At 45.6% G+C, this 15,638-nt stretch overlaps 1 protein-coding gene across 1 annotated transcript in view; it reads left to right on the top strand.

Annotated features, from left to right (window-relative positions):
* The window catches only part of LOC135877867 (cryptochrome-1-like), a 31,061-nt gene that overhangs the window by 13,824 nt on the left and 1,599 nt on the right, over positions 1 to 15,638 (top strand). Inside the window, exons 7-9 of the mRNA XM_065403395.1 lie at positions 795 to 946; positions 1,821 to 1,918; positions 7,513 to 7,623. Coding sequence (XP_065259467.1) covers positions 795 to 946; positions 1,821 to 1,918; positions 7,513 to 7,623 — 361 coding nt within the window. The remainder of the gene's footprint in view (positions 1 to 794; positions 947 to 1,820; positions 1,919 to 7,512; positions 7,624 to 15,638) is intronic.

Genomic DNA, 15,638 nt, shown 5'->3' with positions numbered 1-15,638 from the left:
GTTCATTGGCCTGTTCCTAAAGGTGCTTTGATGAAGCCCCTGTGAAATGCAAACCTTCTGGAGGAATTGAATTGTTGAGGAATCATAGAATCGTAGGACTGGAAGGGACCTCGAAAGGTCCTCTAGTCCAGTTCCCTGCACTTATGGCAATGTTTTATTATACTGTGCTCCTGTGGTAAGGTTATGTTAGAAGTATTCTATTATTTTTAATACAATAGTGCTCAGAAGCCCCAGTTGAGATATGGGCTCTGTTGTGCTGGACGTTGTACAGATACATGCATCATAAGAGGCAGTTCCTGCCCTGCAGAGCTAATAATCTAAATAAACCAGACAAAGATTGGGAGGGGAAATAGAAGCACAAAGGGAAGTGACTGGCTGAGCCTCGCACAGCAGGCCAGTAGCAGATCCAGGAACAGAACCCAGGTCTCCTGAATCCTGACTCCAGGTATAAAAATCCAAATTCCAGCTTACTAGCCACAAGAGAGAAAAACAAATACATATGCACATATTAGCATAGTCCCTACCCATGCCTCCTAACCACGTCCTAGGTCCCCGAGGTGCCTGCAGGTCTTTGCTTCACCATAGCCTGCCCAGACTGACTTCCTTCTAGTAATATATCCCGATAGTTCCCAGCCTCCCCTGCTCTTAAAGGGATAGCACCCTATTTCAGTGTCTTTTTAACAGCCTTTGCCCTTTATTTCACAGACCTGCATTCTTTACTTCCTTGCCACACAGGTGTTCCCCACCCCCAAGATGTGTTGTTTTCTCTCTCTTTAATTTCTCATGAAATACAGGTGTTTGAAGAGATGCTGTTAGATGCAGACTACAGTATCAATGCAGGAAACTGGATGTGGCTGTCAGCCAGCGCTTTCTTCCATCAGTACACACGCATTTTCTGCCCGGTCCGCTTTGGCAAACGCACAGATCCAGAAGGGCAATATATCCGGTAAGAAGACACAATGTAAGAAGACACAATGTAACAATCCTTTTTTAAATTATTATTATTATTATTATTATTATTCTAGGTACTTATTTGGCACCTGCTACTGTAGTACCTGAGTACTTAGCAGTCTTCACTGTCAGTATCCTGTAGTCCAGTGGGGTAGGGCAGAGCTATTATCCCTGTTTTACAGATGGGGCACAGAGTGACTAAGGGACTTGCCCAAGGTCACACGGGAAGCCTGTGGCAGAACAGAATATTGAGCATGTGTCTTCCAAGTCCCAGGCCGGCGCGCTCACCACTGGGCCATCCTTCTTCTCTAATGCAATAGTTTATCAGTCTCTACCACGCTTTCTGGTCCTGTCCTTGTGCGTTTTAGCAGAAGCCTGCACTGGGACTCAGGAAAGCTGGGTTCTATTCCTGCCTGTGCCACCGGCCCAGTGGGTGACCTTGGGCAAGTCACTTTCCCCGTTCTGTGCCTCAGTTTCCCCATCTATAAAATGGGGATCATGCTCCTGACCTTTGTGAAACATTTTGAGAGTTACTGATGAAAAGCACTGTAGATCATTAGTGTCTCATCATTGCTGATAAAGATATTGATCAGGCTCATGTTTAAGTAATTGGCAATTTTACAATAGACTTCAATAAGAACAGGATCCGGCGCTAACTAGGTATTTGTGTCTAAGCATACATTCTCCTTTTTCCCTTGCCGCCTCCTGCTGTCTGATTCATTTAGATCTGTCCCAAACTCTTACAGCTGAGACTGACATGCTGAAATATAAACATGGTTGCTTAGCACTCTTGTGCATTGAAATACTCAAGTATTTGCCTAGAGAATTTAAATATATACATATATATATGTATGTATTTTTTTTTGTAGAAAATACCTCCCAGTGCTAACGAATTTTCCTTCCAAGTACATCTACGAACCTTGGACAGCACCAGAAGAGGCACAGAAGCAAGCAGGATGTATTATAGGTAATTCTGAGGCCATGTTAAGGATTTTGCTACTGATACGGTTGTGTGAAATAAGTATTTGCTTGAGACGAAAACGTAACATTTGAAACAAGGAATTGGCCCTTACATTCTGAAATGGATTAGCCTAACATTTTCGGTTGTTTCAGCTCTCAGATAAAGATGACTCAATATTACACACTGCACAGGGCCGGCTCCAGGCACCAGCCGACCAAGCACGTGCTTGGGGTGGCACCTTAGAAGGGGCGGCCAATGTTGGGGTGGCGGGGGGCGCTCGCAGTGGTTTTTTTTGTTGTTGTTGTTCGGCAGGGCGGCACTTGAGGGTTTTTTTTTTTTGTTTCGGCCGGGCAGCGCGGGGGGTGTTTTGGTGGCGCGGTGCTGGGGGGTGGGGCTTTGGCGGCGCGGTGCTGGGGGGTGGGGCTTTGGCGGCGCAGCGCTGGGGGGGTTGGGCGGCGCGGCGCTCGGGGGCGGGGGTTTGGGCGGCGCAGCGCTCGGGGGTTTGGGCGGCGCGGTGCGGCGCGGCGCTCGGGGGGTGCGGGGGTTTGGCCGGTGCTCCGCTCCGGGGGTTTGGCCGGCCCAGCACGGGCTCGGGGGGAGGGCAGGGGTTTGGCCGGCCCGGCGCGGTGCTGGGGGCGACGGGGGTTTGGCTGGCGCGTCGCTCCGGGGGTTTGACGGCCCGGCGCGGGCTCGGGGGGTGGCGGGGGTTTGGCCGGCCCGGCGCTCGGGGGTTTGGCCGGCGCGTCCCGGCGCTCGGGGGGGGGGGAGGTTGGGCGGCGCGGCGCTCGGGGGGGGGGGGTTGGGCGGCGCTGGGGTGGGGGTTGGGTGGCGCAGCGCTGGGGGAGGGGGGTGTTACGGCGGGGCGGCGCTCTTCTTTTTTGCCTGGGGCGGCAAAAAAGTTAGAGCCGGCCCTGACACTGCAATATGACTTCAGGGTCTGCTGTGCCTTAATATTGTCCCGTGTGCCAAACCTAATGCAATCCCTCAGGCTGTTGTCTGTCAGATGTACTCACATGGCCCCCATTGCGATAGTCTCTGAATGCCAAGCAATGATCAATATATCCTCCTCTGCTGCTGCAAGGTAGAGATGTGCTGTCATCCCTGTACTACAGATGGGGCGTTGAGGCCCAGAGAGACAAAGGGCCCAGGCTCACACAGGAGGTCTGTGGTGGAGCTGGGCACTGAATCTACTGCTCCCAAGTCCCAGGCTAACACCCTAACCACTGAGCCATCCTACCTCTGAATATGTTGCTATACATCACGCTGTGGTGTCTTCACACTGGGATAAAGAGGGATGGGGCTGGAGGGTTGTGGGGATTCGTAATGGTTTTTGCACAGTGAAAACATGCTGAGATTGTGGCTGAAAACCGGAAAATCAATGGCAAAACTCCTATTGACTTCAATGGAGCCAGGATTTTGCTGTGTGTCTGTATTTGAGGCATGAACCGGGGAGAGGAAGGGTAGCCCAGTGATTAGGGCAGGTGCCTATGACTGGGAGACGTGGGTTTAAGTCCCTGCTCCTCTACAGGTTTCCTCTGTGACCTTAGGGAACTCATTTAGCTTTTCTGTGAATTCTGTATCTGAACAATGGGGAAAACAGAATTCCCTACTTCACAGGGGTGTTGTGCAGATTCATACATTGCAGAGTGTGAAGCACTGAGATACTATAGAAACAGGGGCCATATAAGTACCTAAGATAGATACGTGACAAGCAAGCCTGCTGTGGTTATGCCAGCAGCATCCTCTCTGAATGCTTGAGTAAGGAAGCCACAGACAAAAGTATAACTGATTTCTATCACTGAACAGTTCAGCTATGTCAAATTTCAACAAGGAACAGCTGTTACATGTCCACTCTCTATCTCTGATTTTAAGGGTCCCCTCTCCTATCAATAGACGCAGCTATAATGCCAGACACAACACTCTGAACTTTCCTAAGCAAGCCACTGGGCCAAAGAATGCTAAAACAATGATGCTGAGAACAAAGAAACTCAGAGGATCAAGCTTCCAAATCTCATTTCTGCCTCAAGGGCCTTTCTTGGTTGCTCCTCCAGCAGAGGGGCCATTCAATACAGCATGAGACCTATGGAGAGATCACGGCTGCTATCTTAATCCAAGTAACGTCCTGCCCAGACATAGTTCTTCCAGGGCCACTAGCACAACCAGCGGCACTAGTGGCCCAGGTGTCTGCAGCCTAAAATACCAGTACCTCCGACATGGACTTGCTGCAAGAGGGAAGGGTTTATCTGCAACTTCTCTCTCACCCCTAGCAGACATGCACTGGAGCAGCGGTAATTTGGCACTCTCTATATATGTATCTAATAGCAGCATGATATCTTGGCTGGGATTTCAAAGAGTGTAAGGGAATTAGTAATAATTGCACTGAGGTAGCACCTAGAGACCCAATTATTGATCAGGACCCCAATTCATAGATTCCAAGGCCAGAAGGGACCATTGGGATCATCTAGTCTGACCCCCTACATAGCACAGGCCAGAGACCTGCCCCCTAAATAATCCCTAGAGCCGATCTTTCAAAGAAACATCCCATCTTAATTTTAAAATTGTCAGTGACGTAGAATCCACCACAACCCTTGGTAAATTGTTCCAATGGTTAATTACTCTCCCTGTTAAAACGTACACCTTATTTCCAGTCTGAATTTGTCTAGCTTCAACTTCCAGCCATCGGATTGTGTTATACCTTTCTCTGCTAGACTGAGGAGCCCATTATTAAATATTTGTTCCCTGTGTAAGTAGCTATAGACTAAAATCAAGTCACCCCATACTCTTCTCTTTGTTAAGCTAAATACGTAGACTCCAGAAGCTCAATCACTAAAATGCATGTTTTCTAATCCTTTAATCTCTCTCATGGCTCTTCAATGACTCCTCTCCAATTTATCAACATCCTTCTTGCAGCGTGGGCACCAGAACTGGACACAATATTCAAGTAGCGGCCGCAACTGTGCCAGTGTGCTAGGTGCTGTACAAAAACAGAAGAAAAAGATGGTCTCTGCCCAAAAGGTGCCCAAATACCAACCCTGTTTTCGTTAAGCAGGTTTTGCCAGGCTAAAAATTCAAAATATATTTTAAAATAACTATTCTAATTAACTCAATAACTTCTTGGCTCGTTTCCATCCAGGGAGATCATTCTGTGAAGTGATACTCAGTCTTTGACAGATAATCAAAAAAAGCTACTGCTTGGCAAAAGCCCATCTTAATCAACTCTACTGACTTTAAGAGAGCATTCAATAGTGACCACAGACGGACCCTGTGGAATATTGCTAGAAGCTATGGGATACCAGACAAAGCTGATCAACATAATAAGGAGTTTATATGAAGTAGATGTTTGGTAAGATTGGATACAGCCCTGGGTGAGTGGTTCAGTATTGTGACAGGAGTTAAACAAAAGTGTGTTATCCCTAATCCATTAGCAATAGACTGGGTGATGAAACAGGCAACAAAAGGCATTATGGATGGTGTAAGATGGTTAGCAGAGATGAGTTACACAACCTTGTCTTTGCCGACGACATTGCTTTACTAAGCATGACGTGGACCGGAATGCTTGCCCTTACATCAGAGTTAGAACAGGAAGCAGCAAAAGGTGCTTTTGAAAGTAGATGCAAAGAAAACCAAGATTATGAAGGAAGAAAGCTGGACAACAGATGCAAGGCTGTAGGTGGATGGAAAATAAATTGAACAGGTAGAAGAGTTCTGCTATTTGGGGAGTGTGATGACATTTGAAGGTGGCTGTGATACAGATATTTATATGAGCCTAGGAAAAGCAAACACCACTTCTGGAAGAATGAACATCTGGTGAAACAGAGGTTTCTATGCCAAAGTAAAGATTATATTATACCATGCAGTTGTACTAAGCATGCTGCTGTATGGAGCAGAGAATTGGACAATGACAGTGGCTAACAAAAGGAGATTGGAGGCTGCCCATCACAGATGGCTGAGCATGATATTACACATTTCATAGAAAGACAAAATAACAAATGTAAGAGCAAATGTGCCAACAGGACAGGACATATTAGAAAATACCATCAAAGAAAAAAGGTTCAGGTGGTTGGGACATGTATACCATATGGAAGATGGGAGGTACACTAAGCAAGCATTGAATTAGGTATCCATGGGAGGAAAAAGCAAGGAAAGCCAAGAAAGAACAGTGACGGAGGATATTGAATGTGCAGGCATCACCTGGGAGGAAGTACCACAACTCGCAAGCAACCATAGTTAGTTTAGGAACTGGACTTCCTGATGTGTCAGAGACACAGGAGGAACTAAGATCTAAGTGTGACGGTTCTTGTGGTACACAGGACTATGAGTCACCTTGTTACACCTCTGCCTCCAGCATAAAGGAGACTTGCTGGAGCTTAACTGGGTGTCAGCTCCCTGACATCACCAGCCTGTTCGCCAGCTAACCACCCTCTTCTGGGCAATGCCAGCCCTGACTTTGCCTTGCAGGTTAACAACAGTTGCCCCCCAGTCTCCAGGCCCATTTGACACATTCCCCTGTAGCGTCCTGCGCCTTATCCCCTGAGCACTTCACCAAATCACCAGGTCTACTGTCCCCAAGGGAACAGTGTACACGCCAGCTTGTGTGATTCAACACTGGATCAGCACCTGGCTCAATATCACAGCACTGAGATACACTGATAGTGCAAACAAGGATACGTGTATTACCAAAGACTCAAGATTCAAGAGATAGTGAGTAAGGATAATGGAAACAAAAAATTATGTATAAAACAAAATCATCGTGTACTTTCTAGAGACTAAACTTACCAGGCTAACCTCCTGTCTAAAAATGTTTACCTCCCTCCTGAAAAGTTAAAGTCACGGGGGCAGCATTTCAATGGAGGTTAGTTGTGATCCCATTTTCATTAATGTAAACATACTGCCCATTTACTTCCTTGGTGTAGGATAATGAGCTGTCTTTTTTGTTTCCCAGATAAAGTCCAGTGAATCCTTGATATGCATCTCAAGATATTCCTCTGCTGTGTTTCTCTGCCTGTTAGTTCCTTTCTGAAATTCTTACAATCCTTCATCTGTGTTCAGCTTAGACAGGTGATGGGAGACCCATTGTGAGTGAGACAATACTTAAAGTACATTTCAACAGAGAAACATTCCTTATCTGACAGAAAACCTGTTTGTCAACTCTGCCTTGATACAGACTTTAAAACATATTTTCAGGATATATAACTCCTTATATAATATCCTTATCCTTACCCCGGCTTTCATTTAAGATCTCACACAACATTTATTGGTGAACCAGAATGTACATACCGAGAATCAGGATATTTCTGTAATCCCCTTGCCACTTGGCATCAAGAAGCTCTTGGGTCACACTAAGATTTTCTTATTTCTGGTTATCTTATTATCTCGCCCTCATGCAGAGACTAGCAGAAAACGCAGACTGAAGTGGTGCATACACCCTTGGTACAGGGGTGAATTTAATTCCCAGCTTTCCAGGCTTACCATTTTGTATTCAGTTGAAGAGTAAAAAATAAAAAGGCATGAATACTTTAATTTCTGGTGCAAATCCTTTTGAAAAGATAGTGTTTAAATAAATCACATTTGTAGAAATGGCTGCCCATATTTTCTGTCAGGTCAAGATTATCCACTCCCTATGATAAACCACAAGGAAGCCAGTGACCGTAATCTGCAGCTCATGAAACAGGTCAGAGAAGAACAGTATGGAACAGCACAGCTCACAAGAGGTAAGATAAGCTAAGAGACTGCACATTCAGTGTGATTGCAATACAAGCACTAGCCATGGTTGTGAATTAGTGTGCTCTTTCGGTGTGATTGGAATTGTGCTGATAACTGATCATTAGAGCCCTGCACAGATACAAAAATGCGGATCTGCATCTGCAATCATTAACTTGTATCAGACCATGATCCGCACTCCACATTTTATATATATCCATCAGGGCTGCCTGGGGGGGGGCAAGTGGGGCAATTTGCCCCGGGCCCCATAGGGGCCCTGTGATCGGTGTCGGTCCACCTACCCGCTAGGGGGCGGTGGGGAGCTACGAGGTCACTGGCCGGCCTGGGTCACGCCTCCGCCAGCGGGGAATTAGCAGCGGGAAGGCCGCCAGCCAGAGTCTGTAGCGCCCCTCAGGCAGGGGAGCGCCGGCAAAGGTCAGTAGCGCGCCCCTCAGGCAGGGGAGCGCCGGCAAAGGGCAATAGCGCGCCCCTCAGGCAGGGGAGCGCCGGCACGGGTCAGTAGAGCGCCCCTCAGGCAGGGGAGCGCCGGCACGGGTCAGTAGAGCGCCCCTCAGGCAGGGGAGCGCCGGCAAAGGTCAGTAGCGCGCCCCTCAGGCAGGGGAGCGCCGGCAAAGGTCAGTAGCGGCGCCCCTCAGGCAGGGGAGCGCCGGCAAAGGGCAATAGCGCGCCCCTCAGGCAGGGGAGCGCCGGCACGGGTCCCGGCGTGGCTCGGCCGGGTAGGGGAACGCAGGCCCACCCTACACCACTGCGTTCCAGCCCAGGGACCTGACAGCGGCAGGACGAGGGTCCCGCCACTGGATCAGCGGGGTCCTTCCGCGATACAGACTCACCACTGTGCAGCTTTGTCCCTGGGCTACTTCCTACCCGATTGCTCGTCCGAATCCCTCTGGTCCCGTCAGCGCGTCGGGGTAGTCCGCTGTTGGCAGCTCCAGCTCCCCCTCAGGCTCAGGCTCCTCCAGATCCTCCCGGTCCTTGGCTGCTGGCAGCTCCAGCTCCCCCTCCGGCTCCTCCAGTTCCTCTGGATACTCGGCAGCGGGCAGTCCTGGCAGCCCCAGTCCGTCCTCCAGGTGAGGTTTCCCCTGGTCCAGGGCCTCCCCTGGCGTGGCAGCAGGGTCTGAAGGGAGCAGCCCGCGGTCTGCGTCTGCCTCCCTCCCTGGTGCTGCCCTAACTGAGCTAAGGGCCCCGCCCTTTATACTTCCTGTTCCACCCCTCCCCTTCCGGGGGGTGGAGCAAGCTTGGGCTGGCCCCACCCACTCAGGCTGAGAGAAAGGCCCTTTACCCTCAGGTTCGGAGGGCAGCCACCCTGGCTCCCTACAGGCCCCCACGAGAATATAGTATTCTATACTATTGCAACTTTTTTATGGAAGGGGCCCCCGAAATTGCTTTGCCCCAGGCCCCCTGAATCCTCTGGGTGGCCCTGATATCTCACTGTTAGAGCCCTGCGCGGATACAAAAATTTGGATCTGCATCCAATGCACGAGCCGCAAAGATGGTAAACAATACAACCACATCCGCAGATGCAGATATAAAACGGATATATGCAGATTTGTAGGGCTCTACTGATTTGCAGGGCTCTCTTAGCCACAGTGGTATTGTTCAATTCCAGCTGGTGTTAACTCATCTTTAGAAAGAGTTTTAATAATTATTATTATAATCAGATACTCTTTCTTTGAAATGCCAGATGTGTACCCGTTGTTTTTAATAACGTGAACATTGTAATATGCATATAGTAATATTACAGATTTTACTTCATCTCTCGATATGTAAGACATTTAAGAGAGATTTGCAAATGGGTTTCTAAATCTGCACCTGGCCGTGTACTCTAATCCTACCTTTGTGCTTACAGTGCTCGATTCAGCAAGGTGCACTTAATGCTCCTCCACACCTCCTTAGAAGGACACAACGAATTATAGATTGTCACAGTTCAGGGAAAATGCACCTGTATTCCCACTCTGTGGTCCAGCCAGGTCACCCACTCTTAGGCTCCTGGATCCCCAGCCAATACCTCTCTTGGGCGGAGACATGTGCCACTCTCCCTTCTGACCCGGGTATTTCCAGGCTGCACAGCTCTCAGCCTACAGTGCGAATTCCCCAACAAAGTCAGACTGCCTAAGCAGGCCTGCTTTACTTCTTTCCTCAGAGGCTATAAACAGTGTATTATCCACAGTTAACTTACAGCACAGCTCTTTCTGCTAAAGCATTATAGAGAAATCACGTTAAAAACAGTAAAAGAACCCACACCCATGCTAACAAGCTTACCAGAGACCACTCCAACCAGGGCTCTGGCAGATGATCAGTCCTTCAGACTCCACCAAGGGGTTTTCTGCGGTCAAAGTTAATAACCATCTTGGCTCAGAACAAGAACCTTCATGAGTAGGTCAAGTCCTTCCAACCCTTCCCCAGAAGAACTGGGGCCTCCTTTGGAAAAGATGGTCCTGTCCATTTGCTGGTTCAGAAAACAGGCCTTGAGTCAGTTTAAACTCAGGCTATTTACCCAAAAGTCCTTTCTTTGTCTGCTGGTCTCTAGAGAATCCAGTTTGAATCCAGTATGCCCCTTACACCGAACTACAATCTCACCAGCCAGTATACTTCATCTGTACAGCCAATATAGATTACATACCACCAATTACATGCTGTAAAAACTGATCTACAAATCTGGTCACCAGTGGACCAAATAATCACCTCTGTATAAAATGTCTGGTAACAATGAGGAATGTGGAGTTCTCATTTCTTCTCTATACGTTGCACACATACATACTCATACAAATGCACAAAAAATTATGCCCAAAGAAATGGGGGGGGGGGAAAGGGGGAATGGGTTCATTTATGCTGTGATTGAAAGGATTACAACTTTGTGGGAGTGAATGGAAACAGAAGAAAGTGCTGTACGTGCACTGGCACTGAAAGAGTTACATTTGCTGAGGAATGTAAAAACGAAATGGTTAGTTGGCATAAACTGAGTGTTCACTAGGGTTATTCAGAACCATCCAGATTTCCAGACGTGGTATATTAAGTATCCATTTTGCTTTGGGAAAAACAAAGGAGCATGATGTACTTTTAATATGTGATTTAGTTAGACTTCTTGGCTTATTACACCCTAAAGAGACCTCGAGTTCATAAGGGATTGTGGACTGAAACATCTGGAGTATGACTGAGCAGATTCCTTCCCAAAGGTCATGGATTTTGGATGATATAGAATGAAAAAGATACAGGGCTCAAATTTTACATTTCTTGCATACATTTATTGTAATCTTGTGAAAAATGCTATATGATGTCAGAATGAAATGCTTCTCTCAAATATCAGCCTGAGTTTGTTTGAAATCATAACTTACTGGACTCCTTCTAGAACCCATGCCTGTTCCTGAGTGTGTGTCATATTGATGTCAAGGTCTTATTGTTAGTTGTTAGTGTTAAATCTAATAGAATTGCTGAGTACATCTGCTTTTAAAGACATGTGTTTCAAGGGGCTGCAGTGAAACTAAGGAGTCTTTAGTGAAAGATGCTGAACATGAAGCTTTTTCATTGACTGTACAGTTATAAAACTGTTCAGCATTTTTGTTTCAGATCATTAAAAATATCATATTTATTCTAGGTATGAACTCCTGCCGTTAGATAAAACTTTGCCCTCCCATGCCAGGTTTACTAGGGAATTAATTTCCTATTGCTGTGGAAATCCATAAACTTCCTTGTTTATATTTATGTTTGGCATATAATTTGTGCCATAGGCCTACTCTGCCCTTAATATAAAGTGAGATTTTACCAAAGTAGAAATTTGGCTTTCTGATGGCTCAGCTGGAATATCTCTGAGCTAAGAGAAGTTCTTTTACCTCTTGGCTGCAAATAGACAAATTCAGACTTCGTAATTTACCATTCAGCAAGATGGGACAATTTTATATTAGGTATCTTAAATTGTGGCTCTGGTCTGAAAATTGACTGCAAAAATGGCCTCCTCTTACTCAGCTGATCAGCTCCTTGTGATATCAGTGCCTCTGAGTAGGTTATTCTAAGCTAATGGCTACAGGGGGCTCGGCAACCATTTATGCAACCTCAACAAGTGAGGAGGACAGAAGATCTGCCATTTGCCTTCTGGTGTGCCCCCTCAGAGCTGAGCTCTGTGCCCCACAAATACTGGGCATCCCCCAAAAACCTGTCAGACGTTGTACTAGATTAGATGTTCCATTGAATTGGTCCAGTATGACAGCAGGTGGGATACAGGACTATATATAGCATTGATCTGATCAACTGTGGTAAATCACCTTTGAGCTAACCACACGTGAAGATTTTAGCCTAGAGGAAACTCTTTTGAGAAAGTTATGAAAAAGAGATGGTTACAGAAAAGCCTTTGACAGAGTCGAGTGGAGTTGCTGTCTTACAACACTAACTATATTAATCTTTTCTCTTCTTTGCTAAAATGGATTAACTCCATATATAATGAATCAAGGAGTCAGAGCAGACATTGTGTAGGCATGTCTGAGAGATCTTCTGAAACCCCTTGTGCCCCACACCATTCAGATTCAAGAAATAGAAGGTGAACATTTTAAATCAAATTATTCTAATTCCTTCCTGCAACTCAAGCCTCAATTTTTTCTTCCTAATAATTTTTTTCTTAATACTATAACTATGGGATTTATGTTCATAGATCAGAATATACCACACTTAACTAGTGAGATTTAGTGAAAGATGTTCAGTTAATGTAAATCTGCATAGCTCCTTTGAAATGGAGCTCCTTTGATTGACATTTGCTGAGGATCTGACCTAAAATATTTTGAGAAATGCACTTGATGTAAGTAAATGTGGTGCTTATGCTCCAAATCTGATATTGGATAAAGAAATCTGAACCACAAAAAGTATCTGAGAAACTTCTCTGGGTACTCCTTTCAGTTGAGCTGTATATGGGCACGGGGGTCTGCTTGCGCAGATCCAAGTGCAGGATCAAGGCCTTTAAAGCATAACATTTCCTCAATTTCTTTTGAGGTCTGATAAAAAATTGTGACTCTAGAAACAAATGTGTATCAAAGGGAATCAAATGTTATTGGAGATCTTACACAATAAACCTGAGACTGCACATAGTATGGAGATGTGTAAAGCTGTAAGACAGCTGATAAAGTATAAATAGCTAGTGAATGAACAATTGGAACAGGGAAATAAAAGTTTTTGATCAAAGGTATCTCTCCTTGGTCGTCTTTTCTGAAGATGATACCACACAGAAATTTCTCCATATTCTTTTTTCTTGGGTAATTGTATGTATCCCATAGTAATAGAAATCTGAAAGGTGCTGTCGGTACCTGAATGTATTTGAGAAATTTCACAGAGAACTGGTTTATAGGCTGTGAAACAAGATCTTTCAAAAAGCCCTCTCTCTCCCCTATCCCTTCTCCCATACACACAAACAAAAACCCTCTCTAGAAGTCATTGGCTAAATACAGTGGTGTGAAATAGGTGGCTTCTTTCATATTATTTCCCCTAGGCCAAATTCCACATTCTTTGGTCATGTTAAGTAGTACTTACTCAGAAGACGTGTCCCATTAAGCTCAGTGGGAGTGAATAGTATTCATTCCAACTAAGGGTGTCAGAGTGCATTTTAAAGTGAATACAATGAAAGGAGGTGTATCTTTGATTCCATTGCTGACAAAGTAGGGAGAGAAAGGGCTTTGAATGACCACCTGAAATTACAGCTTCATTGATTGTGCTGCTTCTCTGTAGATATAGATGAAAACCCAACTAGTTTGGATTAGCCTGAACTCACAGAAAGTTTTATTATCCACTGTGCCACCCAAAACACCACTCAAGGCCCACGTAAGCCCTTGAAATAGAATTTAAGTGATGGGACCAGGTCTTATGCTGCACAAGGGGACTCCCACCCAGAAATACAGCTACAACTGTATCATTAGATCTGAGTGTCCTCCAGTGATCAATGTAGATAGTCCATAAATCAAATATACAGTGATTGATAGTTCTAAGCATCTCCTTATTAATTTGTATGTTCAGACGGAACAAATCATTCCCATTCCTGCACATTACCATGCCAAGATGAATGCATATTAGCCGTTAGCGCCTCACAGTCAGAACTATACATTCATCAGTTAATCCCCCCCATCAACCCTGTGATGTAGGCAAGTACTATTATTCCTATTACAGATAGAAGTGGCTCAGATGTTCCTAGACGTGCTAGCAGATGAATTCCTTCATCAAGTAGTAACTGAACCGACGAGGGGGGATGCCATTTTAGATTTGGTGCTGGTGAGTAGTGAGGACCTCGTTGAGGAAATGGTTGTAGGGGACAGCCTTGGCTCGAGTGACCATGAGCTAATTCAGTTTAAACTAAATGGAAGGATTAACAGAATTAAAACTGTGACTAAGGTTTACGATTTCAAAAAGGCCAACTTTAATAAATTAAGGCAACTACTTAGGGAAGTGGATTGGGCTAACATATTTAGGGATCTAAAGGCAGATGATGCCTGGGATTATTTCAAGTTGAAGTTGCACGAGCTGTCCGAGGCCTGTATCCCGAGAAAGGGAAAACGGTTAGTAGGCAGGAAATTTAGACCTAGCTGGATGAGCGAGCGTCTCAAAGGGGCGATTAAGAAAAAACAGAAAGCGTACAAAGAATGGAAGACAGGAGGGATCAGCAAGGAAACCTACCTTATTGAGGTCAGAGCATGTAGAGATGCAGTGAGAAAGGCCAAAAGCCATGTAGAGTTGGACCTTGCGAGGGGAATTAAAACCAATAGTAAGAGGTTTTATAGCCATATAAATGGAAAAAAAACAAAGAAAGAGGAAGTAGGACCGCTGAAGAATGTAGATGGAGTGGAGATTAAGGATAATCTAGGCATGGCACAACATCTAAATGAATATTTTGCATCGGTCTTTAATAAGGCTAATGAAGGGCTTAGGAATAGAGGGAGCAGGACAGAGGGGAATAAAGGAGGGGGGTTTGACATTACCGTATCGGAGGTGGAAGCCAAACTTGAACAGCTAAACGGGACTAAATCGGGCGGACCGGATGATCTTCATCCGAGAATATTGAAGGAACTGGCACCAGAAATTGCAAGCCCCTTAGCGATAATTTTTAATGAATCTGTAAACTCGGGGGTGTACCGTTGGACTGGAGGATAGCTAATGTGGTTCCTATTTTCAAGAAAGGGAAAAAAAGTGACCCGGGTAACTACAGGCCTGTTAGTTTAACATCTGTAGTATGCAAGGTCTTGGAAAAAATTTTGAAGGAGAAAGTAGTTAAGGACCTTGAGGTGAATGGCAATTGGGACAAATTACAACATGGGTTTACGAAAGGGAGATCGTGCCAAACCAACCTGATCTCCTTCTTTGAGAAAGTAACAGACTTTCTAGATAAAGGAAATGCGGTGGATCTAATATACCTCGATTTTAGTAAAGCGTTTGATACGGTACCGCATGAGGAATTATTGGTTAAATTGGAAAGGATGGGGATCGATATGAAAATCCAGAGGTGGATAAAGAACTGGTTAAAGGGTAGACTGCAGCGGGTAGTACTGAAAGGTGAACTGTCAGGTTGGAGGGAGGTCACCAGTGGGGTTCCTCAAGGTTCGGGTTTGGGTCCGATTTTATTTAATCTATTTATTACTGACCTCGGAACCGAATGTAGGAGTGGGCTGATAAAGTTTGCGGATGACACAAAGTTGGGAAGTATTGCCAATTCGGAGAAGGATCGGGATATCCTGCAGGGAGACTTGGATGACCTTGTAAATTGGAGTAATAGTAATAGGATGAAATTTAATAGTGAGAAGTGTAAGGTGATGCATTTAGGGATAACTAACAAGAATTTTAGTTATAAGCTGGGGACGCATCGGTTGGAAGTGACGGAGGAGGAGAAGGACCTCGGAGTCCTGGTTGACTGCAGGATGACTATGAGTCGGCAATGTGACGTGGCTGTGAAAAAAGCTAATGCGATCTTGGGATGCATTAGGCGAGGTATTTCTAGTAGGGACAAGGAGGTGCTGCTTCCATTATACAAGGCGCTGGTGAGACC

This window comes from Emys orbicularis, chromosome 4 (genome assembly GCF_028017835.1).
Source record: "Emys orbicularis isolate rEmyOrb1 chromosome 4, rEmyOrb1.hap1, whole genome shotgun sequence".
In the NCBI taxonomy this organism is placed as follows: Eukaryota; Metazoa; Chordata; order Testudines; family Emydidae; genus Emys; species Emys orbicularis.
The sequence above is the reverse complement of the archived record's forward strand: the minus strand, read 5'-3'. Positions and strand labels throughout refer to the sequence as shown.